At 50.9% G+C, this 27,347-nt stretch overlaps 1 protein-coding gene and 1 long non-coding RNA gene across 5 annotated transcripts in view; one reads left to right on the top strand and one right to left on the bottom strand.

The window, feature by feature from the left end:
- Window positions 1-4,475: 4,475 nt before the first annotated feature.
- On the bottom strand, window positions 4,476-26,980 carry LOC138845004 (uncharacterized). 2 transcript variants are annotated; one of them, XR_011381569.2, is made up of 3 exons: window positions 26,842-26,980; window positions 10,903-11,096; window positions 4,476-5,453 (listed from the first exon to the last, which is right to left on the bottom strand). It is a non-coding gene; the product is annotated as an uncharacterized LOC138845004 (long non-coding RNA). The 2 variants fall into 2 exon arrangements; XR_011381570.2 differs by having other exon boundaries at window positions 26,706-26,842.
- The window catches only part of CAMK1D (calcium/calmodulin dependent protein kinase ID), a 458,904-nt gene continuing 457,401 nt past the window's right edge, over window positions 25,845-27,347 (top strand). Inside the window, exon 1 of one of the 3 annotated variants that reach the window (XM_051821552.3) lies at window positions 25,845-26,353. In XM_051821552.3, the coding sequence (XP_051677512.1) occupies window positions 26,262-26,353 (92 nt within the window). In that variant the 5' untranslated portion in view covers window positions 25,845-26,261. The remainder of the gene's footprint in view (window positions 26,354-27,347) is intronic. The other 2 variants (XM_051821553.3, XM_051821551.3) reach the window with 2 other exon arrangements.

Here is a 27,347-nt window from a genome sequence, read left to right as displayed (position 1 = left end):
GAGAGAGAGACAGAGAGAAAGGTCCTCCCTCCATTGGCTCACTCCCCAAAAAGCCACCACGGCCAGCGCTGCACTGATCCGAAGCCAGGAGTCAGGTGCCCCCTCCCAGTCTCCTATGCGGGTGCAGGGGCCCAAGCACTTGGGCCATCCTCCACTGCCTTCCCGGGCCACAGCAGAGAGCTGGACCGGAAGAGGAGCAGCCGGGACTAGAACCTGGTGCCCATATGGGATGCCGGTGCCGCAGGCGGAGGATTAACCAAGTGAGCCACAGTGTTGGCCCCTCGGGGAAGATTTATGTTACTACTTCCATGGAGAGCAATTCTCATGCTCCTGAGGCTGTGCAACTCAACACACTGAGTAACGACCCACAGAAACTTGCAAAAGGCCTCCCAAATTAAAGGCGTTCCCTCTGGGTGTAGTGTCACTTACGGAGCACGAGGGCTCTTCCCAAGCTCCAGGGTAGCCAAGGACGCCGGCTGGGGGGCTACAGGCTGGAGCCTGACACAGAACCTGGCCACAGGGGCTGAAGGAGGGCCAGAGACACAAGGCTCATGGGAGCAGGTGACAGCCTGTGGGGTCCTTTTTGTCAGCTCATATTGTCCAGAAAGCTGCTTTGAGTGGTGCCATTTGGATGGCTAATTAGCTTATTGCCGGAGCTGCTTTGGTGCAGAAGGGCTCTGAGGACTGCTGCTTGACTTTTAAGTAACTTCTAGAACCTGCGGTGATGACTACTTGTGTGCAGCACGGCACCCGAGGCAGGGGAGCTGTCCTATAAAGGCCACTTCTTGTACTTCTAACAGAGGCAGAGATAGGAGTGGAGGAGGGGGGCGTAGGGATGGTCTGGGTGGGGTGGGGGTTGTAAAACATCGGATTCTACACTAGGGACCTACAGAATTGTCCCTGGTGCTCAGTTTCTGCGGAAGGGCCTATTCAGATCAGCCTGGGGGCTGCATCGAACCGCCCATCTCACCTCTGCCCAGAGAGCCCTGCCCAGCACTCTCGGCCTCCTGAGTGAAGTCTGCTCCAGCCTTCTTGTCTCACAGCCGGGCCTTGGGCCCCCAGAGTGCAAGGGACTGGCCTGCAGTGCCCACGGAGCTGGGACCACCTCACGGACCTGACATCCTCAAGTGTTTTTTTTTTTTTTTTAAGATTTATTATTTATTTATTTGAAGGTCAGAGTTATGCAGAGAGAGAGAGAGAGAGAGAGAGAGAGAGGTCCATTCCCCAATTGGCTGCAATGGTCGGAGCTGAGCTGATCAGGAGCCAGGAGCTTCTTCTGGGTCTCCCACATGGGTGCAGGGGCCCAATGACTTGATCCATCTTCTACTGTTTTCCCAGGCCATAGCAGAGAGCTGGAGCAGCTGGGACTCAAACCAGCACCCAGATGGGATGCTGGCACTGCAGGCTGCAGCTTTACCCACTATGCAACAGCGCCGGCCCCTTTCAAGTGAGCAAATCTGCTTTCAGAGCAGAATGGGGAGACCGGCTGAGACCGGCTCCTGGCTGTCTTTCCTACCCCCTGTAGTGCTGGTGCTGAGCCCCAAGGACACCACTGAAGGAATTCCACAGCAATTGTCCAAAACACTCTTCCCTAATCAAAGTAATTTTTTGTATACTTACTTTTGTTGATATGAAAGTCAGAGAGAAAGAGAAAGAGTTTTTCATTTATTCCTGGTTCGCTCTCCAAATGCCTGCAATAGCTGAGCCTGGGCCACGCCAAAGCCAGGAGCCAGGAACTCCATCCCGATCGCCCAGGTGAGTGGCAGGGGTCCTAGTACTTGGGCCGTCATCCTACGTGCCTCCCGAAGTGCACATGAGCAGGAAGCTGGCTCAGAAACAAGGCAAGACACAATCCCAGGCACTCTGACATGGATGCAGGTGTTCCAAGAAGCACTATAGCCTGCTGTACCACCCTCCCCTCTATGAAGTTTTTGACATGGTAGACCCTTATTCTAGAGAGGTTTTTCATTGTATCTGCCAGAAACTGGGGGAACTAGTCTATCCACTGGTTCTCTCCCCAGATGGCTGCAACACACACATGCACACACACACACACAAACACACAGAGCCTTCCATCCATACACTGATTGACTCTCCAAATTTTAGGCTAGCCTGGAACTCCCATCCAGGTCTCCCACATGGGTTGCAGAGGCCCAAACACTTGAACCATCCTCCACTGCCTTCCCAGACACGTTAGCGGGGAGCTGGATCAGGAGTGGAGCAGCCGGGACTGAAACCGGCAGTCCAATAAGAGAAGCTGGTGTTGCAAGGGGCAGCTTTACCTGCTGAGCCTAGTCCCTCAACTTTGCCAGGCTCTGGGCTTTGAATTCTGTTTTCCTGTCCTTGTGAGAGTATGCAAAGAACAGCTCAGTTTCAACTGTGTGTGTGTGCATGCGTGCCAGATTGACCAGTGCCTTAGGATGAAAGCTTTTTGGGCTGGTCCATCTAGTCTCTCCTGGGTTAGTCCTCTCAATTTTGGCAGATGTTTGAATACCTTGTTGGATGCGTTTAAGAAAATGAAGCCAATATCCCATCTAGCTTCATTTAGTTGTCTCTGGTAGTAGCAAGGTTGAACTGAATCACTTAACCTGCCAGTGCCAAAGTGGAAGTGCCAGGTGACTCAGGTTGCAATCCTAGGTCCATCACTATAACTGGCTGATTTGGCCAAGTTCATTTCCTCATCTATCAGGTGTGGACATTAAACCCCATCTACTTGACAGGTTGGCTGCACAATTTGAAAGTGCCAGTTGTTGGATAAAGTGGTGCGGTAACTATTTGGTTATTGTCCGTGACCCACACTACTATGTGAATTTCAGGAGATGGAAAACTTATTTTTTTCACTGCCTCCCCACCTCGCACCCCAACAATGCCTGGCATGTAGAAGATGCTTGGTGAACGTGGACTATGAGGGAGAGGGAAAGGGAAGAGAGGGAGAGGGAGGGGAGAAGGAGAGGGAGGAAGATGAAGAGAGGGAGGGGAGGGAAGGAGGAGAAGAGGGAGAGGAGGAGGGGGAAGGGAGGGGGAAGGCAGAGGAAGTGATCTTCCATTTGCTGTAGCATTCTCTGAATACCTGCAACAGCTGGGGCTGAGCTAGGCTGAAATCAGCAGCAAGGTACTCCATCTGGGTCTGGAACGTGGGTGACAGGGACCTAAGTACTTGAGCCGCCACCTGCTGCCTGACAGGGTGCATTGGCAGGAAGCAAGGTCAGAAGCAGAGATAGGACTTGACCAAGGCACCCGATTCAGGATGCAAGTGTCCCAAGTGGCATCTTAACCTGCTGTGCCACAAAGCCTGCCGCTGAGCATAATCATTTTAATGACTCTTTTCTCAGTCCTTGCCATAGGTACTTTTTTTTTTTTTTTAAAGGGACAATTTAAAAATGACAAGGTACTTTACCTTGAGTCATGGAAACTAAGTGCTGACTCATTCCATACTCTTGTGCAGCTTTTTAGATAAAGAATTACAATGGTTTTGTCATCAGAATAACTAAGGAACCCAAGGGGCTGATGTTGTGGCACAGAGGGTTAAGCTGTCACCGCAATGCTGGCATCACATATCAGAGCACCAGTTCAAGTCCCGGCTTATCTGTTTCTGATCCAATTTCCTGTTAATGTACCTAGGAAAGCAGTGGAAAATGGTCCAAATATTTGGGTCCCTGCCACCCATGTGGGAGACCTGGATGGAGTTTCTGGCTCCTGGCTTCAGCCAGGCTCTGCCTTGGCTGTTGTGGTCATTTAGTGAACCACCAGATGAAAGATCTGTGTGTGTGTGTGTGTGTCTTTCTGTTGCTCTGCCTTTCAAAATTAATAAACTTTTTTTTTAAAAAGTAACTCAGGTGCACTTTTGTTTAGTGCTCGAATGAACAAAAGTGATTAAATGATTCCATTTTTCGAAGTTGAAAAAAATCATGACAATGGTGATAGCTAGTACTGATTGACTTTCATAGTGCAAGATGCTTTTCATTCATACATTGTCTAATGTTCTTTTTTTTTTTTGACAGGCAGAGTTAGACAGTGAGAGAGAGAGAGAGAGAGAGAGAGAGAGAGAGAGAGAGAGAGAGAGAGAAAGGTCTGCCTTCTGTTGGTTCACCACCCAAACTCCCAAATGGCCACTAGGGGCACCGCGCTGCACCTATCTGAAGCCAGGAGCCAGGTGCTTCCTCCTGATCTCCCATGCGGGTGCAGGGCCCAAGCACTTGGGCCATCCTCCACTGCCTTCCTGGGCCACAGCAGAGAGCTGGATTGGAAGAGGAGCAACCGGGACAGAATCCGGCGCCCCAACCGGGATTAGAACCCGGAGTGCTGGCACTGCAGGCGGAGGATTAGCCTAGTGAGCCGCGGTGCCGGCATCTAATGTTCTTTAAACAATCTGCTGAAGTGTGTGTTATTATTATTTTCCATTTTCCATATCAGCAAACTGAGACTGAGAGAAATGACTCAGCTTGCCCAAGGCCTCAAAGCAAGAGAGGCAAAACTAGAGGCAAACCAATGGCATCTAATTTACTAGAGTTTCTGTTCTCAGATTTTTCACCGCCATTGAAGGAAGACATTTCCACGTGGTTTAGGTATTAATTAAATTCATTAAGTGTTTACTTAGGGAATAGCAATGTTTGCCTGCAGGGTGCTGGGTAAGGTGACAGGTGGGGTACAAGCCCCCTTTGGGGGCTCCCTCCAAAGGTTAGACATCTGGGCACATGGAAATAAGCAACTCCTGTGGCAAACGGGGTGATTCCATCAGTAACTCAAACGGGCAGACAGAGGCCTGAGGCTGAGCACGCTGGGCCAAGGGGTGGCAGCCATGGACTAACTCATCTCTCATGAGATCTGGAGACCACAACGTAGAAGCCCCCTTTTATAGATTCGAATGCTGAGATAAAGTTTCCCTCATATAGCAGAATGTCGGTTAGAATGACCAACCGAAGCCAAGTTTGCTGTGGTTTTTTCTTGAGTGTACAGGAATAGGTAGAACCTGGGGTTTGAGGTTGGAAAGTAACAGATGTGAAACTGCTCTCGGCTGGCACCTGTCTGCCCTGTTCTCTCTCTCATTTGCTCCTCGCCACCTGCAGGGAAGGTGGAGGGAAGAGCGAGATGGCAGATGGATGAGCAGAGTACGCTGGACTCGCACTCACCCTCCTTAGCTTCTAACCTGCACCCGGAGCACATGTTCCGGTGAATCTGTGCACCGTCTGATTTCTGGAAAGACGCCCCTGCAGAAGGGTCTGATTGCATTGCATTGAAACGTTGGGCTGTACGTAGGCACGGCAATAAGAAAGTTGGAGTGTCTTGTCTGAGGATCCAGATGAAGCCAGAAATAGAAGCAGGCTCTCGGGCCTGCCAGTTTGGGATGGAGCTGCTTTGCTGTGGGGCTGTCTCCGCCTGGACATTCCCTGTGAGTCACGGGTCATCCGGCGCAGGGAGGCAGCGCAGGGGTTCAGCATCTTTTCATCGGGTAGCTGGGTTGAGGGAAGAGCAAAGTTTTTGTTCATGATCTCATTCCAATCAGAGTGTGTCCAGACGCCCAAATATTTGATTTGAGCCTGGTTGCTAAGAGACCTCCCACTGGGACCCAGTTGCCTGCGGGCAGGAGGGCGGTATTGGCTTCACTTCAGATTTCTGCCAATTTATTTTGAAACCAGAAAACCTGGAAGCGTGGCCTCCTGGAGGCAACCGTGGCGAGGTGGGGGAGGGGAGGAGCTGAGTCAGCCCGGAGCAGAGGAAAATCCCCCGCTGACCTGCTGTGTACGTAGCTGGAGGAGAATCATTGCGTTCCAATTGCTTCTGTGAAATGCAGTGGTGAGGTAAGGAGGAAGCAATTGGAGCCTTGTGCTTAGAAACGCAGGTGACATCTGATGAACCTCAGGGATCGCACAGCAGTGGCGGAGTTCTGAGTTCAACTGACCGTCGTTGAGGGCTGCCCGGATTCCAAACCAGAACCACACACCAGCTTCTCGGGTTTTAGTTGCCTGGTGACTTAAAGTGGGGAGAGGCACCGCGTGTGCAGCCCTGCTGTCGGCCGGTACGTAAGGGGTCAGTGCACGGGAGAGCTGGAAACGCCCCTGTGGCTGCTCAGCAGGGGGCACACAGCCAAAGGTAACGGGCTCCGTGCCTGTACGGTGAGACATGATCACGGCACTTTCCCACACCGATGGCGGGACAGAACCTCGTCCCCATGACTCTGCCTCCAGTGCCATTGTCTGGACCAGACAGGGTTGCGATACAGGCCGTGACCTTTCTCTGGGGTATTCTGAAACCACATTTGGCTTTAGAGCTTATGTCTAGAATGAGTGTTACAGATGTCAGAAACCTAGGTTTTGTGGTCAGGGTTTGTGGATGAGATTTGTGATATAATGTAAAAGTATTATATTGACCTTTAGTCAAGGATGGTTACCCCAAGGATGGTTTCTCCCCAAAGATCCTGGATTACTCAGGGTTCGCTAGAGAAACAGAACCAATAGAATATCACTGCATGAGGGCACCTCAAAACTTCATGCAAAAGTAGAATTAAAATATATATTAATTGGGACCGGCACTGTGGCACAGTGGGTTAACGCCCTGGCCTGAAGCGCCGGCATCCCATATGGGCACCGGTTCGAGACCCAGCTGCTCCACTTCCGATTCAGCTCTCTACTGTGAGCTGGGAAAGCAATAGAAGATGGCCCAAGTCCTTGGGCCCCTGTACCCACGTGGAGACCCGGAAGAAGCTCCTGGCTCCTGGCTCCTGGCTTCGGATCGGCACAGCTCCGGCCGTTGGGGTCATCTGGGGAGTGAAGCAGCAGATGGAAGACCTCTCTCTCTCTCTCAATCTCTCTCTCTCTCTGTGTAACTCAGACTTTCAGATAAATAAATAAATCTGAAAAAAAAAAGATATATTAATTGAGGGCCGGCATTCTGACCCAGCAGGTGAAACCTCCATTTGCAAAGCAGGCATCCCTAATTGGATCACTGGTTTGAGTCCCAGTTGCTCTACTTCCAATCTAGTTTCCTGCTAATGCACCTGAGAAGGCAGCGGAAGATGGCCCACGTGCTTGGGTGCCTCCCATCTTCGTGGGAAACCTGGATGGAATTCCTGGCCCCTTGGCTTTGGCCTAGTCCAAAGCCAACTGTTGTGGTCATTTGGGTAGTAAAATCAGTAGATGGAATCTCTCTCTCTCTCTCTCTCTCTCTCTGCTTGTCAAATAAGTAAATCTTCAAACCAAACTTCAGTACTCTTCCCCTGCTCTGGTTCAATCAAGTCAACCAAGTTTCCATGATTGTTTCTGTGAAAGAAGGCATGACGTCACAGTGCTGCTTCACAAGGTCATCACAAGCGCCCTAGGCACCTGACCGAGAGCACGTTTCTTGTTTTGCACACAAGAATCCTTGTTCGTGAGGAACATTGGCAGGGAGAAGAAGAAAGCCCCCTCGAAACAAGACAAATGCGGCAGACGGAGGACCACATTCTGCACGGAGATCCTCAGTATTCTGCAGGATCCTCAGCCAAAACCTGTCTCTCAGATTTTCAGTAATGATAAATGACAAAGCCTGGGGTAAAAATAAACCCACTTCCAGTGTTGTTTCTGGCTGGAGCAGCGGGAAACAGATCTGGTAACCTTCAGGGGACTGGGGAGATGCTGGCCATTGGGAACCCTGGGCCTTTCCAGGGAGAAGGCTTGGGAAGGCAACAGGCCAAAGCTTTCACTGTTCTTGTTCCTTAGTTTCTGTGCAGTTGTAATTAGGAGAAAACCTCTTGGAAAGGCTGGTAATTAAAAACAAGTTTTTTAAAATTTATGTAAGGGGAACAAGTTTCATATATATAATTTGAACAGCATAATGATATTTTCTATCCTGCCCTCCATCCTCCTTCCATTCTTACTTTTCTTTTAATTTTTTTTAAAGATTTATTTATTTATTTACTTGAAAGTCAGAGTTATACAGAGAAGCAGAGAGAGAGAGAGAGAGAGGTCTTCCATCTGCTGGTTCACTCCCCAGATGGCCGCAATGGCTGGAGCTGAGCTGATCCGAAGCCAGGAGCCAGGAGCTTCTTCTGGGTCTCCCATGCAGGTGCAGGGGCCCAAGGACTTGGGCCATCTTCTACTGCTTTCCCAGGCCATAGCAGAGAGCTGGACTGGAAGTGGAGCAGCTGGGACTCGAACCAGTGTCCATATGGGATTACCCGCTACACCACAATGCCAGCCCCTTATTTTAATTTTGACAATGATTTACTTTACTTTTCTTGATAATCACAAGTTTAACCCTCCACTATGTAAAGAATTCAACAAGTAGTAAGTAGAAAAACCCCTGGTGCTCAAGCATGTAGACAGGGCTATAAACAATAATCCCAAAATATTCATTCCATTCATAGACATTACATTTTTTTGGTACTCTGTATGTCAGTTACAATGAATCAAGAACACATATGATACTTGTCTTTGTGGGGCTGGCTGATTTCACTAAGCATAATGGTCTCCAGTTGCACTGATTTTGTTGTGAAAGGCAGGATTTCATTCTTTTTTTATGGCTGAGGAATATTCCTTCATATATATATGTGTGTGTGTGTATGTATATATATGTGTGTGTGTGTGTGTGTGTGTATCCCAATTTTTTATTCAGTCATTAGTTGATGGACACCTTTGTTGATTCCACATCTCAGCTGTCGTGGTGAGCTGCTATAAACATGGGGGTACTGATTTCCTTTCCTTTGGGTAAATTCCCACGAGTGGAATGATTGCATCATGTGGTAGGTCTGTTTTCCGATTTCAGGAATCTCCACACTGCCTTCCACAATGGCTGAACTGAATTACAGTGCCACCAACAGCGGATTAAGGTACTTTTCCTCCTACTTCCTGGCCAGTGTTTGTCATTCTTTGACTTTTGGATGATAACCATTGTACCGGGGGGAGGTGAAACCTCACTGTGGTTTTGATTTGCATTTCCCTGACGGTTAGAGATCCTGAGCATCTTTTCATGTGTCTGTAGGCCATTTGGATTTCATCCTTTGAAAAAAAATGTAATCTTTCACATGGTAATCTTTCACATGGTAATCTTTCAAAAGATTTATTTGTTTTAAAGAAATACTGAAAGAAGGAGAGAGAGAGAGAGAGAGAGAGAGGGAGAGAATCTTCCATCTGCTGGCTGGTTCACTCCTTGGATGGTTGCAGCAGCTGAGGCTGACTCAATGTGAAGCCAGGAGCCAGGAGCTTCATCTGGGTCCCATACGTAGATGGCAAGGGTGTAAACACTTGGGCCATTTCCACTGCTTTTCCCAGGCCATGAGTAAGGAGCTGGACTGGAAGTGGAGCAGCAGCTGGAACAGTAACTGGCACCCATTTGGGACGCTGGGGTCGCAGGCAGCAGTAGCCACCTTTCTTCCATGTGACAGGTTAAGGCCAGTGATCCCTTGTCATGGGTGTAGCTAGCAGTCAATAATCCCACAGACTGGCTTACATCCACCTGAGGTGTAGACTCCAGAGACACCTCCATTGGTGAGTTTTGGAAAAAAGCAGGAATGCTGAGAAGCACACACTTGGATTTTTGCTCCCTCACGTGGTGTGTTTTGGGTGGATATTTCGCCCTTGCCTTTGCTCTACTTTTGGAGAAGCAGAAGAACCAACGGTAGTACTCTGTCAGCTTGAATGTGAGCACACACACAGACACACGTGTACATATACATCTTTATCTGACAGCTGGGGGTAAAGAGAGAGACGGGGAGTGGGCTCTCGTCTGCTAGTATACGCCCCAGATGTCTGCCACAGCCAAGGCTGGGTGAGGCTGGAGTCAGGAGCAGAGGTGGGCCTTGAACTTGGGCACTCCAATGTGGGATGTGGGCATATTAACCCCTAGGCCAAGTGTCTACATATGTAGAAATCACGTCATTTACCGTTATAAAAATATCAGCTTTCATTTATAGGTGTATGGTTTAAATAGGAAAATTAGTATTTATTTTCAGTGATAGATTTAAAAAAAGATTTATTTATTCAAAAGATGAAGTGACAGAGAGAGGAAGAGACAGAGAGAGTGCTCTTTTAGCCGCTGGTTCACTCCCTAAATGCCTTCAGCAGTCATAGTTGGGCCAGGCTGAAACCAGGAGCCAGGAACTCCTTCCAGGACTGGGTGGCAGGGGCCCAAGCACATGCAGCACCATCTGCTGCTTTCCCAGGCACATTAGCAGGAAACTGTATCAGAAGTGGAGCAGCTAGGACTTGAACCAACGCTCTGGCATAGGATGCTGGTGTTGCAAACAGTGGTTTGACTTGCTGTGCCACATCAGCCCCTCCAGTGATAGATTCTAAAAGTTTTGGTTAATAAGAGTTACTGTAGGGCCAGCGCTGTGGCGTACTGGGTAAAGCCAGCACCTGCAGTGCCACCATCCCATGTGGGTGCCAGTTCGAGTTCTGGCTGTTCCACTTCTGATCCAGCTCTCTGCTACGGCCTGGGAAAATAGTAGAAGATGGCCCAAGTCCTTGGGCCCCTGCACCTATGTGGGAGACCCAGAAGAAGCTCTTGGGTCCTGGCTCCTGGCTTTGGATTGGCTCAGCTCCAGCCGTTGTGGCCATCTGGGGAGTGAACCAGCATATGGAAGACCTCTCTCTTTCTCTCTAACTCTGCCTTTCAAATAAATAAATAAATCTTTAAAAAAAAAAGAGTTACTGCCTGCAACATGAAGGTAATCTTGGGGAATAATATATTGAGAGAATCTTGCAAATTGATAGACTTTTTTTTCTGCCAGAAAACCCCTTCCAGAAATAAGACACCAAGACTATTTACATGTGAAATAAAATGCACCCATCTAGTGGAAGTCTTGTGGGTGGCTGTGTTTTTAATAGGATATATTTTCTTTTGAAGCCATTCATTTTATAATCCAGGCGAAAAAGCAAAGAGCCAGATGTGACAGCTATTAAAAAAAAAGATGCATACTATTAATACCTTATGTTTATCTGCTGCTTTTCTTCTGAGAAGTCCCCAGTGCCTTGCAGATGTAATTCATCCATCTCCATATGTTATCCCCAATTGCAGAAAAATGCCTGAAGTCAGTGAGTTGGATGTCAGATGAGACCTTGGGTCCTTGACCGTATGCGATGCCTTGCTCTGGTTTGTATCCTGTATTCACAGTCCAAATCCTGGGACACAGGAAAATGCCTTTTAGGAAGTCGCGATAAAGAAAAGAAGCCACCTCTCTCGCATCCCCTCAGCTGTCTTGCTGTAGCCCTAAGGCAGAAGCCTGAACAAGCAAACAGCTCTCGCCAGCCAGACTGAGGCAGCCAAGCTTTTTGGCTGGTTTCCCGCATCAGCTCGTCTGCAGTCACTAGTGCATGCTGTTGGCGCCCACTCACCAATAGCGCGTTTCAGCGGCACAGCTCTATCAAAGGCAGTGACAATTCATGAGCTGACGCTGAGCATCCCTGAGACTCCAAGGCCCATAGGGATGTCCCAACAGGGAGGCTGCCTTCCAGACCCTGGCTAATTAGATTCTCTCTGGCACATTCTCAGGACTTCACCCCAGACTCCGAGATTCCTTAATGACTGGAAATGGAAATCCATTACTACTGTCTGAAGCACGGTATAGGAAGCAGTGTTGCAGTTTTCTCTGGGGCTGCTGATCCAAATTCCTTCAGGGGTGTACGGTGTTGTCTGGTGTTAAGGCTGTAGCCCAGGAGGGTTAGGAAAGTAACCAGAAGCCCACGCACTTCCCATGGGTGACAGAGCCGTTGCTGAAATACAGGGTGGGGTGTTGCTAGGTCTTCTTTTTCTTTTTTCTGTCTTAGATTTATTTATTTATTTGAATGTCAGAGTTACAGAGAAAAGGGAGGGGGGGGAGAGAGAGAGAGAGAGAGAGAGAGAGAGAGAGAGAGAGAGAGAGAGAGATGTTTTCCATCTGCTGATTCACTCCCCAGATGGCCATAACAGTCAGGGCTGGGCCAGGTGGAAGCCATGAGCCAGGAGCTTCATCTGGGTCTCCCACATGAATGGCAGGGGTCTGAGCACGTGGGCCATCTTCTGCTGCTTTTCCCAGGCCATGAGAAGGGAGCTGGATCAGAAGTGGAGCATCCGGGAAGTGATCCGGCATCCATATGGGATGCTGGTGTTGCAGGCGGCAGCTTAACCCGCTGCGCCACAGCGCCGGCCCCTGCTAGATTTCCAACCCCGACTATTGAACACTCATTGAAGCACTGAATAGAATTTTTACTTTTTCAGTCCAAAGGAAGAATACTGGAACCTTTCACAAATAAGTCGTTCAAGCTCTCCCCAGCCACTTCTGCTTCTTCCCCTCTTGCTCACTTCACTCCAACCCTGCACCACACCACATCACTTCCTGAGCCCATAGCCTCATGTGGCAGCTTTGTGACGGTCATTAGTGCTGTTTGCCAAATCTTTCTTGCTCTCTACCTTCTGGACACATACTAGGATTGTACTGCCTGGTCCCTTATAGCTGGGTGGGGCTATGCCACTCGTGAGTGGAAGGGAAGTGTATCATTTCCAGTACGCAGCCATGAATTGCAGGTGCAAGACTTGGGCTGAGTTCCCTCTGCCACAGCAACTAGCAAAGTTCAAGATGGTAGCTCCTCTGCCAGCGGGGCCCCTACCAATTAACAATGGATGTGAGAGAGGAATTTTTATTTTTATAAGGTATTAAGATTTGGATATTGAAGTGTGTTAAGCTATCGCTTGCAATGCTGGCATCTCATATTGGAGTGCAGGTTTGAGTCCTGGCTGCTCTGCTTCTGACCCAGCTCCCTGCTAATGTGGCTGGGAATTCGGTGAAAGATGACCCAAGTACTTGGGCTCTACAACCCATGTGGGAGGCCTAGATGGAGTTCTTGGTTCCTGGCTATAACCTGGCCCAGTCCTGGTGTTTGTAGTCATTTGGAGGTTGAACCAGCTGGTGGAAGTGCGCTCTCTCTCTCCCTCTCTTACTTTCAAATAAATAAGTAAATCTAAAAAAAAGAGAGAAAGAGAGAGATTTGGAGATTGAGAGAATGCCTAGACTATTCCAATGACATTTTGCTTTGATTTTTTTAGAATCTTTGCACGTACTTTTTCTTCTGTGTAAAACCTACACTCGCCCACCTTCCCCATTTGCCAATGTTGACTGACACTTGCAGGCCTGCGTATGAGGTCTGTTTCCCACAAAGCCCCATCTGAAGCTCCAGGAGCAAATCTGTGCTTTCTTGCTCTTCCCAGGGCGAGCCTCCCTCAGAGCCTTCACCGCGTTTTATTCTTGCTGTCTATTTACCTATCTGCCTTGCTCATTTAGGGGCCAGAGCGCTCATGGGCAGCAACCGCGCTTCATTCACTTCTGTACCAACCGTGTCAAGTACAAGTGCAACAAGTGTCTATCAGAGAAATGTCAGCACTCAGGAGACTGAGGGACCCAGTGGAGGCCAGCAGTGTTAGGGTTCATAGTCCCCATGCCCCTAGACATACCCCCACTAGTCATTTGCCAAATATTGGAAACTCTTGGTTAGCATTGCCATATTTTCTCTCTCTCTCCCTTTCTTTCTTTCTTTATCTCTCTCCCTTTCTTTCTCTTCCTTCCTTCCTTCCTTCCTTCCTTTCTTTCTTTCTTTCTTTCTTTCTTTCTTTCTTTCTCTTTCTTTCTTTCTCTTTCTTTCTTCCTTTCTTTCTTTCTTTCTTTCTCTTTCTTTCTTCCTTTCTCTCTCTCTTTCTTTCTTTCTCTCTCCCTTTCTTTCTTTCTTTCTTTCTTTCTTTCTTTCTTTCTTTCTTTCTTTCGACAGGCAGAGTTACAGAGAGAGAGAGAGAGAGAGAGAGAGAGCGACAGAGAGAAAGGTCTTCCTTTTTCCATTGGTTCAACCCCCAAATGGCCGCTATGGCCAGCGTGCTGCGCCAATCTGAAACCAGGAGCCAGGTTCTTCCATCTGGTCTCCCATGCGGGTGCAGGGCCCAAGCACTTGGGCCATCCTCCACTGCCTTCCCGGGCCACAGCAGAGAGCTGGCCTGGAAGAGGAGCAACTGGGACAGAATCCAGCACTCCGACCTGGACTAGAACCTGGTGCTGGCGCCGCAGGTGGAGGATTAGCCTATTGGGCCGCGGTGCTGGCCACCTTCTTTTCTTGCTTCAACTTTGTCTATAGTTCAAACAGCTAAAACAGAAAGAATGTCTTGACATCTGATTCCTGTCTTTTGATAATTACACCTTTTTATAGGAAATAACTAAAAAAAAAAAAAAAAAGTGGGGGTGGAGAAGAGAGAAAAAATGTGGAGAAATTCTTTCCAGGCAGCTGATGTTGTGGTGCTTGTAACAGCATCCCATACTGGAGTGCTGGTTCCAGGCCCAGCACCCTGCTGACACACCTGGGAAATAAAAGAAGATGGCCCAAGGACTTGGGTTCCTGCGACCCACACAGGAGAGTTAGGATGGAGTTCTGGGCTCCTGGTGTCTGCCTGGCCCTGTTGTAGTCATTGTAGCCATTGGGGGCATGAACCAGCTGATGGAATCTCTCTCTCTCTCAAAGAAACAAATCTTAATTTAAAAGAATTAAAACCAAGAAAAGAAAACCTTCAGTTTTTTTTTTTGGGGGGGGGGCATTGTGTTTGTTTAAGCCTGACTCTGCTATGTTGAAGCACCCTTCATTTTTATGGGTGCATTTGTGCTTTGTCATCAAATACCCATCCCTCTGTGTTTGGACTAGCCCCCTCAGTCCTAACACAGCGCCATCAGACTCTAAATGATGCCTGGTACAGAAGAAGTAAAAATCTAGTTCAGGGTAGAAAGTCAGGGTTGCCCCACTTATGCTCAGGGATAATTTTCTGCATAAGGGGTACCGTTTTTATTGTTGTAGTGTCCTTAATTTTATAAATGTTTCTATGTATATTGGCTAGTGCATCTCAGTGAGTTGTTAAGAATAGACTCTGGCCGGCGCTGTGGCTCACTAGGCTAATCCTCCGCCTAGCGGCGCCAGCACACCGGGTTCTAGTCCCGGTCGGGGCGCCGGATTCTGTCCCGGTTGTCCCTCTTCCAGGCCAGCTCTCTGCTGTGGCTCGGGAGTGCAGTGGAGGACGGCCCAAGCACTTGGGCCCTGCACCCCATGGGAGACCAGGATAAGCACCTGGCTCCTGCCTTCGGATCAGTGCTGTGTGCTGGCCGCAGCGTGCCGGCCGCGGCGGTCATTGGAGGGTGAACCAACGGCAAAGGAAGACCTTTCTCTCTCTCTCTCTCTCTCTCTCACTGTCCACTCTGCCTGTAAAAAAAAAAAAAAAAAAACAACTCTAAATTCTAATGTGAACTGACAAGATTGTGTTTCAGTGTCAGCCATAGAAGCAGAAAATTTCAGGCCTGGGAAGAAGTCAGGCAAGGTTTATACTGCTTTTTAGCCCAAAGTAGAAAGATACAGGTTAGTGTCCTATACGTAAAGATCCAAAGGGGTGTGCCCATTCAAAGTCTTTTGAGGTTTGAAAAAAAAAATAAAAAATTAGTTTGGATAATAAAAAAACCATTTTGTGGCCGGTGCCGCGGCTCACTAGGCTAATCCTCTGCCTGCGGCGCTGGCACACCAGGTTCTAGTCCTGGTTGGGGCGCTGGATTCTGTCCGGGTCGCTCCTCTTCCTGTCCAGCTCTCAGCTGTGGCCCGGGAGTGCAGTGGAGGATGGCCCAAGTCCTTTGGCCCTGCACCCACATGGGAGACCAGGAGAAGCACCTGGCTCCTGGCTTCGGATCAGCGCGGTGCGCCAGCCGCAGTGGCCATTGGGGGGTGAACCAACGGAAAAGGAAGAACTTTGTCTCTCTCACTGTCCACTCTGCCTGTCAATAAAATAAAATAAAATAAAATAATTTTGTGATCTCATTTTGGTTTTGAGCTCTTTTTTTTTTTTTCAATTGAAAAGATTATTTTTATGTTGTGGTGACATTGGCTGTGGTTTGACTACTGCACGTCCATTTCTCCTTTATCTAGTGATGGCTTCTCAGCGTTTGCCTGATGTCCTTGATTTGAACACACTTTGACAGTGGCATTATGGTGTGATACAGTCAAGGGCATAGCTCCCGCACGGGGCAGCTCAGGTGTAATGCACTCCCTGGGGTGACACCTGCAGAAGTTGCTTAGTTTCCAAGTCTTGTCTGGGAATAGTGATGTTAGGGACCGGATAGGTTGGATGTGCAGAGTAATACATAAAAACAGGTCAAGCACTTAGCACAAGACCTGACGCATACCATGAACTTGGTAAATGTTTGCTATTTGTAGTAATATTACAGTTTCTGTCTTTGGGGACTTTATAGCCAGTGCCTTCTACCATCAGCCATGACAATAAAGAAGTCTGTGACAGGCAGATCTGTTTTTTTCCACTATATATAACATGATATTGTTTTCCATAGAAACAGGATTATTTCTTTGGACATAGATAGTTTTCCTAGGACATTGATATCTTGCTATTGGTTAGCCATATATTTCCTGGTAATAGGATGGAATCTTCAGTTTGCAGAATTCCAGTTTCCTTCATTTGCAGAAAATTTACTTGAATAGCACTTTTAAATATTTTTTGTTCCATTATTTCAGTCTATTTGTAAGGGATATCATTTATGTATAGATTGAACTTCCTAGGTATCTTGTTAAATTTTCTAGATACTCCTTGTTCATTTTCATTTTATTTTTCCCTACTAGTCATGATTGATCCTCTCTGTCCCTTGCAACATTTTTTTTTAAAAATTATTTTTCTTTTTATTTGAAAGACATATGACACACACACACACACACACACATACACACACCGTCCCAACACACACACATAGAGGGAGGGAGGCAGAAACGGAGGTCTCCCATCCGATGGCTTACTCCTCAAATGCCTTGCAACAGCCAGGGCAGGGCCAGGCTGAATCCAGGAGTCAGATATGGGAAGCAGGGAGTCAGCGACTTCAGCCATCATCTGCCACCTCCCAGGGTGCGTGTTATCTGGAAGCTGGAACTGAAGGCAGAGCCAGGCCTTGCACCCAGGCCTCCAATATGACACACAGGTGCCCCAAGGGCCATCTCCACTGCCGTGCAAATGCCTACCAGTCTACCAGTTTTCCTTATGCCATTTCCAAAGTAGTCTTAAAATTTTTTCCCCATATGGTCTTTATATCTATGGCTATTTATTTTTAAAGATTTATTTTTTTTTGAAAGTCAGAGAGAGAGAGAGAGAGAGAGAGAGAGAGAGAAAGAGAGAAAGAGATATGAGGACAGAGAAAGAGATCTTCCATCTGCTGGTTCATTCTCCAGATGGCCACAACGGCCAGAGCTGAAGCCAGGAGCCAGGAGCCAGGAACTCCTTCTGAGTCCCCCAATGAGCGCAGGGGCCCAAGGACTTGGGCCATCTTCTACTGCTTTCCCAGGCACATTAGCAGGGAGCTGGATCAGAAGTGGAGCAACAGGGACATGAATTGACACCCATATGAGATGCCAGTGTCACAGGTAGTGCTGTCACCTGTCACTGCTATGCTGCCTCTGGCCATTTTATTTTTTTCCTGATATTCTTTCTTTCTTAAGAAATTCTGGGTCGTGTTTTATCTCCTTCTATTTCATTGTGCTTTCTTCCCCAAGGAACTTTTTTCTCTGTTTTAAATTCTTATTTAATACAATAACTATTTTAAGTTAAAGAATTTTGACATTTAAACCCCAATTTTATTTATTCTATAGCAAAAAATTTCTTTTCTCTTGTTCTTTGTTAAGATCCTGAGTTTATTTCACATGTTTTTTTAAATCTCCCCCACATGTCCATGTGTGAACACTACCACTACTACACCCTATATTGCATGTAGACTTGAAACTAACCAAAGGGGCAGAATTCCATCTTTAAAAATTAAACAGGCATTTTAGTCAATATTTTCTTGGCAGTACAAACTGGGTAATATGTATCAAACCTGGAAGGAAAAGTTCTCACTCTGCATTATGACAAGGACAGCCAGATAGCAGCTATTCCAGCAAAACCTTCTAAAAATTACTTGCTCAAGAGGCACACACACACACACAGACGCACAAACAGTGTCCATCTACTCGGTTTGCTCCCCACCTGCCCCCAACAACTGAGCTGAGGCTGACACCAGAGCTTGAAACTCATTCCAAGTCTCCCATGTGTGTGGCAGGAACCCAATGCCTTTTTTTTTTTTTTTAGATTTATTATTTGAAGTCAGAGTTACAAAGAGAGAAGGAGTGAAAGAGGGAAAGAGATCTTCATCTACTGATTCACAAACCAGATGGCCACTAAGACCATTGTTAGGCCAGGCCAAAGCCAGGAGCCAGGGGCCTCATCTGGGTCTCCCACATGGGTGACACAGCCCCAAGCACTTGGGCCATCTTCCGCTGCTTTCCCAGGCCATTAGCAGGGAGCTGGATCAGAAGTGGAGCAGCCTCGATTGGAGGAGGCACCCGTATGGGACGCCAGTGTTGCAGGTGGTGGGTATAACACAACACTCGGTTTCCTGCAGCATCACTGATGGTCCCCAGAGTCTGCGTTAGCAGAAAGGTGGAGGCAAGAGCTGGAGTCAGGAATCAGAGCCAGGTACTCCTACTTGGGATGTGGAAGTCTTAACTGCTAAATGCTCACTCCCAGGACATGGTAACCCACTCTTTAGAAACTAAAGGGGGCTGGCGCTGTGGCTCACTAGGCTAATCCTCCACCTTGCAATGCCGGCACACCGGGTTCTAGTCCCGGTCGGGGCGCCGGATTCTGTCCCGGTTGCCCCTCTTCCAGGCCAGCTCTGTGCTGTGGCCCGGGAGTGCAGTGGAGGATGGCCCAAGTGCTTGGGTCCTGCACCCCATGGGAGACCAGGAGAAGCACCTGGCTCCTGGCTTCGGATCAGCGCGGTGCGCCAGCCACAGCGGCCATTGAGGGGTGAACCAACGGAAAAAGGAAGACCTTCCTCTCTGTCTCTCTCTCACTGTCCACTCTGCCTGTCAAAAAAAAAAAAAAAAAAAAAAAAAAAAAAAAAAAAAAGAATCTAAAGGGACTCCCTCTACCATTGCAGATCTTGCATGGCTTCCTTCTGTGCGATCACCCAGAAGCAATTCTTCCATAACCGATGAACTTGGCTTCCATTCTGGGACGAGGACCACCTTTTTCTGTGCTTGCTAGCATTTTTGCTTTGAGAGTCCTCTGCAGAGCTGGGTTCTTTTGTTGTCTTGGGATTGTTGTGGGTTTTCATTTGAAGGTTTCTTGACCTTTTCATCTTGGTGTTAATGGCTTGACTCTCTTGGATTCTGGCTTGATTTTTGTGCATTTTTGGCTGGAGTACCTTATTTCTTCACTGGACCTTTCTCTTCAGTTTCTTCATCATCACGCCCATCATCATCATCTTCAGGCCCAGCAAGTTTTACTTGTTATTTTTCTGTGGTGACTGGCTACCACTTGCAGGGGCAGGCTGATGTCCAGGTATACTAAAGTGTTCTCTCTTAAGACCGCCGCCTCAGTGCCGGCATCCCATATGAGCGCCGGTTGGAGTCCCAGCTGCTCCGCTTCTGATCCACCTCTGCTGTGGCCTGGGAAGGCAGTGGAAGGTGGCCCAAGTCCTTGGGCCTCTGCACCCCCATACAGCACCCGGAAGAAGCTCCTGGCTCCTGGCTGCGGATGGGCACAGCTCCGGCCTTTGCGGCCAGTTGGGGAGTGAACTAGCAGTTGAAAGATATCTCATTCTCTCTCTCTCTGCCTCTGCTTCTCTGCCTTTCAAATAAATAAATAGATCTTTTTTTTAAAGAGCACTCCATCTGATCACTCTGTACCTTTCTCCACTGCCACTTAGTGCTGTCCACCTACATGCCCACACCCTGACCAGATTTTAGCCTTAAGACCATGCAAGGCCGGCGCTGTGGCTCAATAGGCTAATCCTCTGCCTGCGGTGCCAGCACACCGGGTTCTAGTCCTGGTCGGGGCACCAGATTCTGTCCCGGTTGCCCCTCTTCTGGGCCAGCTCTCTGCTGTGGCCTGGGAGGGCAATGGAGGATGGGCCCTGCACCCCATGGAAGACCAAGAGAAGCACCTGGCTCCTGGCTTCGGATCAGCGTGATGCGCCGGCTGCAGTGCGCCGGCCGCGGCAGCCATTGGAGGGTGAACCAACGGCAAAAAGGAAGACCTTTCTCTCTGTCTCTCTCTCTCACTGTCCACTCTGCCTGTCCAAAAAAAAAAAAAAAATAAATAAATAAATAAAAAAGACCATGCAAGGTGTTGTTTTGGAGCTCCCCAAGGAAACTGCTGGCTATGCCAGCATTTTCAAAGTTTGCAGTGTTACTTTGATTGGGCTGCCTTTGTAATTCATTGCCTCTGCTTTGACAATGTGCACTTGTACCAGGCCCTATATGTTTCTTAAAGGTAGCTGGTGCTCATGTTCAGCATCATCTGCCTTAAAGTGATCATCGTCGGCAGGTGTTGGTTTACAGTGGAACTCAGGGGTTCATGTTCATGTCTGCCGACTGCTCCGTGGGGGCAGTGTCATGGAGTTAGGCAGGAGAGAAAGGCGATGGAGACACATCTTTACTGCCAGAGAGCAGCCACGCAGGATGGAATTGTGCCAGGGAAATATTTTCTTGTATTGATTGTATACTGCCACTCATTTTCCCATTTCTTTTCTCCCTTTTAAAAAATGCTAATTTTCTGTCTTTCTTAAAAGATTGCCTATTTATTGAGAAGGAGAGGGAGAGAGGGAAAAATACAGAGAGAGGAAGACAGGGAGAGCGAGCTCCCATTTGCCAGTTCACTCCTGGAATGTCTGCAAAGGCTGGGACTGGGCCAGGCCAAGGCTAAGGACAACAGCAGGAAGGCAAAACAGGTCTCTCATGGGGGTGGCAGGAACCTAACCACTGTAGCCCCCACCGTTGGCTCCCAGTGTCTTCACGGGTAGCAAGCCAGAGCCAGGCGTTGAACCCCTGAACTCCGATGTGGGTGGGACTTGAGCATCTTAACTGCCAGGGCCAAATACCTATCGGCCTTGTTTTTCTATTTTTGTCGTTGGGTTGTAAAGGTTTTGCACCAGATGGGTCCTTTCATGATGGCAGCTTTGCCAGAGTTGGAGTTAAGGAGTGGACCTCAGGCAGCTCTCAGGCTCTCTGCTCGTCTCTGCTCAGGCCATCTTCTTTATGTCACAGGCTTGTGATGGAAGGTTCTTTTGTTCTTGACCTCTTCCAATAGAGGCTTGAAACTAGCCTGCTCAATTACCCTCCGGCCTATCATCTGGATGACAGAATGCTTTTTGCAGAGGTAGCTGTTTCGTGTGATTCCTCATTCAGTGATGCTTTTCTTCAGTGTTATCCTAGTGGACGCTGCCAACAGCTTCTGTTCATCACAGGACACAGGCAACGCGCCCCAGCAACTCTCTTCTGTTTCTAGGAGCTAAGTAGAGAACTTGAGATGCTGACTGTTATACAGCATTTGTGACAGGAGGTCCCTCACTAAATGTTGTCAGATGATCCATTTAATGGAAATGATGACAACCAAGGTTTTTTTTTTTTTTTTTTTTTTTGACAGGCAGAGTTAGACAGTGAGACAGAGAAGGGTCTTCCTTCTGTTGGTTCACCCCCCAAGTGGCTGCCATGGCCGGCGCGCTGCACCGATCTGAAGCCAGGAGCCAGGTGCTTCCTCCTGGTCTCCCATGCTGGTACAGGGCCCAAGCACCTGGGCCATCCTCCACTGCACTCCCTGGCCACAGCAGAGAGCTGGCCTGGAAGAGGGGCAACCGGGACAGAATCCGGCGCCCTGACCGGGACTAGAACCCGGGGAGCCGGCGCCGCAGGCGGAGGATTAGCCTAGTGAGCCACGGCGCCGGCCTGATGACGCCCAAGTTTTAACATGAAAATCCTTTCCCCTTGCAATTCTTCTTAGTGAGATGTTACCACCTTTTATGCAGAGGATGTACCTTTATGAGGTCACCTAATAAAGTATTTGGATTAGGGGGTGGGCACAGTGGTTCAAATTCTGTTTGGGACATCAGTATCTCACTTTGGAGTTTGAACTGTGCTTCTGATTCCAGCTTCTGGCTAATGCACACCCTGGGAGGCAGCAGGTGATGGCTCAAGCATTTGGGTCCCTGCTGCCCATGTGGGAGACCCTGATTGAATTCCAGGCTCCTGGCTTCAGACTGGCCCTGCCCTGGTTGTTGTGGTCATTTGGGGATTGAATTAATGATGGGAGTGTGCTCGCGCAAGCGTGCCCGCTCTCTCTCTCTCTGCCTTTCAAATAAAATAAATCAAAGAAAATTAAAAACAAAGCAACCTCTTTCATTTAAAAGTTTTTTGGTCCATATATTTCTGGCTAAAGAGTTTAGTTTTTGGACATAGTAACACTTCTGGACAAGCTTTTCATTGTATGCATAAACCAATTTGGGAGGCCCAAAAAATCACCCTATTGGTTTATGCGCATTCCCCCCTTCTACAACCTGTATCGTAAGTGCCGAGGTAGGTCACAGGCCTTAGACAAACTCAGTGGCGGATCTGGGGGTTGAGCTGGGTCCTCTGGCTTCTGATTTTTCTGCCACACCTGCTTGCCTTCCTGCCTTGCTGCTTTGTATGTGATAGGCGGAATAGAGGTAAAAATCCAGACATTTGCAAATGTACTGAGCATTTACTTTAGATAGTGCTTACTTCCCCCATGCCATTGCTCCAGGCCTGAACCCAGCCGCAGAAGCCTGAGCTGTTAGCAGGAAGGGTGGCTGCAGAAGAGTTTGATGGGGCTGAAATTCGTGACTCTGATGATGGCTTATTGACAGCGCTGCTTCCTCACACGGGTGCAGGGGCCCAAGGTGTTGGCCCTTCTACTGCTTTCCCAGGCCATAGTGGAGAACTGGATAGGAAGTAGAGCAGCCGGGACTTGAACTGGTGCCCATATGAGATGCCGGCACTGCAGGTAGTGGCTTTACCACTACACCAAAGTGCCGGCCCAGGTTTCCAGTTGTAAGGGCCTTAAGGAAATATAAAGACTTAGGCCCTCCATTCCAGTCATCCAGACTGTGTGTCACAGCTCACTGCAGTGCAACAGTTGAGCTTCTGAATGATGGACATTCGTGTACTGATGACTGAGTGAAGGGTGGAAAGCAAGCAGAATTTGACAGTTGTCACCTGTCTCTCTAGAAAAACATAGTGAGCTGCGGGGAGTGGCCAGTTACCCCAGAGAACAGCAAATAGAGGTAGGAAGTTCAGAGGGCTGAGGCTTAGCCATTCTTAGGGACAAGGAGGGTCTTGGTTTTTTATTGCCATTTCCAGGACCAAGAGCTTTTATTTCCCATGATGTCCAGTAAGGGAGAAATGATATTAAGTCGAGTCAGACTGAATTTGTCTTTGGATTTCTAACTCCTTTTTTTGAGAGATGGGGGTAGGGGTAGGGGTGGGAGGAGTCTCCATTAAGTTTGTCTCCTGGGGCTGGCGTCGTGGTGTAGTAGGCTGAGCCTCTGCCTGTGGCACTGGCAACCCATACAGGCACAGGTTCGAGTCCCAGCTGCTCCTCTTCTGATCCAGCTCCCTACTAATGCACCTGGGAAAGCAGAAGATGGCTTAAGTCTTTGGGACCCTGCACTCATCCAAATGGGAGACCCAGAAGAAGCTCCTGGCTCCTGGCTTTGGATTGGCACAGATCCAGTTGTTGCGGCCATCTGGGGAGTGAACGAGCAGATAGAAGACCTCTCTCTCTCTCTGTCTCTACCTCTCTCTGTAACTCCATCTTTCAAATAAATAAAATAAATCTTAAAAAAGAGAAAGTTCCTTGTCCTTCAGAACAACACATATGAAAAAGTGGGCCTGCATGCTATTTCATTTTTTTTTCTCCATCCAACACATACAGGGATCAGTTAGCACATGTACGTTACCGTGCCAGGTGCTGGGGAGACGGTGGTGAAGAATCACCAAGTTCCTTGCTGGTGTGGAGCTGCCAGCCTAGGAGGAGCAGTCACAGCTGCTGAGCCAGGGGTGCCATCGTCCCCTTCACCGCTCCTCTGAAATGGCCTGCCTTCGGGAGGAAGAAGAGATGACCAGAGAGGCAGGCAGGCAGGCAGGCACACCCATGCATGAACACTTCTCCAGCTCTGGGGGTAAGGGCAGACGCTGAGAATTGTTCATGGGCTCTGAAGGCTCTTCCTTGGGCAGAAGAGCAAGGGCAAAGTAGAACAGGATGAGGATGGAGAAGGTGATAGGAGAAGGGAATCAAGTAGGAAGATGGCAAGGAGAAGCAAAGAACAGATGCTACTGGTAGCATGCAGAGTGTCAGTGGGGACTGCAGAGGCTCCCGCTCTGGTGCCTGCAGCTCCTTCCACCTGACCCTGGCCACCCAGGAAAGATCCCAGTCCTTACTGAAGGTGATACCAGGTTTGCCTCTGCCTTGGGTCACGTGTCACAACCTGGAGAGAAGCTCCTGCGGAACTCTGCTCTCCGCCCCTCTTGGACATCGGGTCTGCTGATGTAGTCTGGGTTTCTAATCGGCAGGTAGGTGTGGTGGCTGCTCCTGTGCTTGGAGAGCCCAAAGCTCAGGGTCTCTGAAGGATGGACAGTAACAATGAGGTGGGGTGGTGTCGGGAGGGTGGCTGGTGCTGTGGCGTAGTTGGTTAAGCCTCCACCTGGGGCGCTGGTTTGAGTCCTGGCTGCTCCTCTTCCCATCCAACTCTCTCCAATTGCTTGGGCCCTTGCAGTCCCCCGGGGAGACCCAGAAGCTCCTGGAGTGTGGAAGACTCTTCTGTCTCTCCCCCTCTCTGTAACCCTACCTCTCAAATATATAAATCAATCCTTAAAAAAGAAAGAGGGGGTGGATGGGGAGGCCAGGCTGCCTTCTGACCTCCTTGGGGTCAGGGAAGGGTCTGGAGGGAGGGCGGCAGGCCTGCAGCCAGCAAGCCAGAGTTACACAGAAAGCGCTGGATGCACTCAACACATTTCCCCTTTCAGGGAGGTTTTTTTTTTTTTTTTTTTTTTTTCCTTTGACAGTGAAATTGGAACAGGCCTGGGAAAATGGGACAGGTGTTCCCAATCAAGAAACAGGGCTGTTTACCCAACTCAGCTGAAGGGCCCCTAAGGGCGGGGAAGTCCTGACACAGAGGAAACGTTTTCCCATCTGCAGGTAGTCCCCGCAGGTTGGCGCCCACGGAGCGCGCACGCGGGCCGCCCTCTGACAGGTGGATGCCAGCTTAGGCCCAAGCACACCTCCGAGGAGCCAGGCCCGAGGGGAGTCTTTGGGGTGGGATGTTTCCAGATGCCACGCTCCGCCACCCGGGCAGCCAGCGCAGCCAGCAGCGGGTGGCTACGGAGCGGCAGCCCTCGCAGGAGAGGTGCGGCCAGGAGGCTCGCTCTCCGCCAAGTCCCGGGTTCCGGCCGACGCCGCAGTGCTGGGCGGAGAGACCGAGAAGCCGGGAGTGGCAGCCAGGCCCGCCCAGGCCGTCCCCGCATCCCCCTCTCCGCGCAGCCCCCGAATACCCACGCCGAGTTTTTGCTTGCCCCAGGGGGCCACGAGGCGGTGGCTGCGGGTCCCGCTCGCGCCCACCCCCAGCCGCTCTCCTCGGCGTCCCGCAATTGTCAGGAGGCCGATTTTGGTGCAATGCGAATTAGCTCCAGCCGCGGAGCCGGGAGGGGACCGACCGGCTTTGGGAGCGCCCGCCGCGGGGCCCGAGTCCACGCCCACGGCCGCCTCCATCCCGGCCGCCGCCCGTCGCCATAACAACAGGCCCCCGCCTCGCCGCCCGGGGCCGCCACCCCCCTACCCCGCGCACGGGGAGGGCGCCCCGCATCCCGCAGCCGCGCACCCCCACCCCCGCGCGCGCGGCGCATCTCAGCGCCACGCAGAAGCGCCCCCTCCCGCCCGAGGAGGGAAAGCCCTGGAGCCCCCACCCCCCACCCCCGCTCGAGTCTCGACTTCCTAATAAAGCTCCCCCCTAAGGGGCTGGGGCTCTCCCGCGCGCGCGCGCGCGCACCCCGCACCTGCCCTCCCGGCCGCTGCGCGCGGCGCCCCCGCGCGCCCAGGGCTCGGCGCTCCCAGGGAGTGTGGAGCGGGACATCCCCGAGGGCGGCCGCGAGGGAGGCGGGGAGCCCGCGGGAGGCGGGCGGGGTGTGGGGTGGGGGGGGGAGAGCGGGGCGGGCGGCGCGGAGGGAGCGGGAGGGAGGCAAGAAAGTAGCAGAAAGTGAGGCTGGCAGGCGGTGGCACAGGAGCCTGCGAGCGGCGGCGGCAGGAAGTCTGAGCCGAGCCGGGAGGGAGCGCGGCGGCGGCGAGAGCGAAAGAGGAAACAGCACAAGAGGAAGCGCCGCCGCGGCCCCGCGCCCCGCATCCCCCGCGCCGCGCCCCCGGCGCCCCCTCCCCAGCGCGCCCCCGGCCCGCCCTCCGCGCCGCGCTCGTCTGCCATGGCCCGGGAGAACGGCGAGAGCAGCTCGTCCTGGAAGAAGCAAGCCGAAGACATCAAGAAGATCTTCGAGTTCAAGGAGACCCTCGGAACGTGAGTGGGGGGCCGGGAGCGCGGGCCGGGAGGAGGGCGGAGGCGGCCGCCCACGCCGCGTGCTCTGGGTCTCAGTGTCGGCCCCGCCGAGCCTCGGGTGCGGGTTTGCACGCCCCCTCCCCCGCGGGTGGGGGCGGGGAGCGCCGGGCTTTCTGAGAACAGCCCACGCGGGCGGCCGACTTTGCGCTTCCCCTGCCGCCGCCGCCGCCCTCGCCCCACGCGTGCTCGTGGGCCGAGCTCGGGGGCGGTCGCCGGGCACTGGCTGCGCGCGTTCCCTCGCCGTATGCACGGGCGCCCGGTGTTGGCAGGGAACCTCGGCGTTGGGGTCCTCGAGGCCCCCACCCCCACCTACCGCCCCCTGGTCGGGTGTCGGTGCGGGATCCGCGTCTGCACGTACTCGGTGTCGGCGAGACTTTGTGCACGGCCACGCGCGGTCCAGGAGGGGCGCGTTTCGCAGTGCCCGGGGTCACGTGTGGGCAGAGCCTCACCTGCGTGCCCCTGCGTTTCCCCGGGTGCGGGTCTCCGCGGAGAGTCCGCGCGAGTGGCCGTTCAGGCGGTTTTTCCTCCCTCCCGCCCTCCAGCCCCGGGCCCGGTTCAGTCCCGTGCTGGCTGAGAGCTGCGTCTCCAGGAAGCACACAGGATCCGAAGTCGGTGGCACGGCTGCTCCGCGGCGTGCGCGGCTCGGCTCGGCTCAGCGGCCGTTCCCTTTCTGCCCCGGAGTTTTGGTTTTTGTTTTGTTTTGGGGCGCCTCGGAATGATAGGTAGGGAGGCTGAGAGAGTCAGGGAGGCAGGCAGGGGCTGCGTGCGTCTCAAGTTCAAGTTTATTCTCTCCCAGGCGACGGGCGGGAGCGCTGCTTCCTCGCGCCCGTGCTCTGGGAGCTGCCCGTTTTGCAGGGGTTCCTGGAGGTGCTGCGGAGCCTGGGAGGAAAAGAGGAGGCATTCCCTGGGAGAAACGGGTGCGTTGGTGGGTGCTCTGCCCTCCTCCCTGCCTGTC

The sequence above is a fragment of the Oryctolagus cuniculus genome, chromosome 13 (genome assembly GCF_051225735.1).
Source record: "Oryctolagus cuniculus isolate XC-2025 breed Fujian yellow rabbit chromosome 13, ASM5122573v1, whole genome shotgun sequence".
Taxonomy (NCBI): Eukaryota; Metazoa; Chordata; class Mammalia; order Lagomorpha; family Leporidae; genus Oryctolagus; species Oryctolagus cuniculus.
This window is presented reverse-complemented; position numbering and strand designations above follow the sequence as displayed.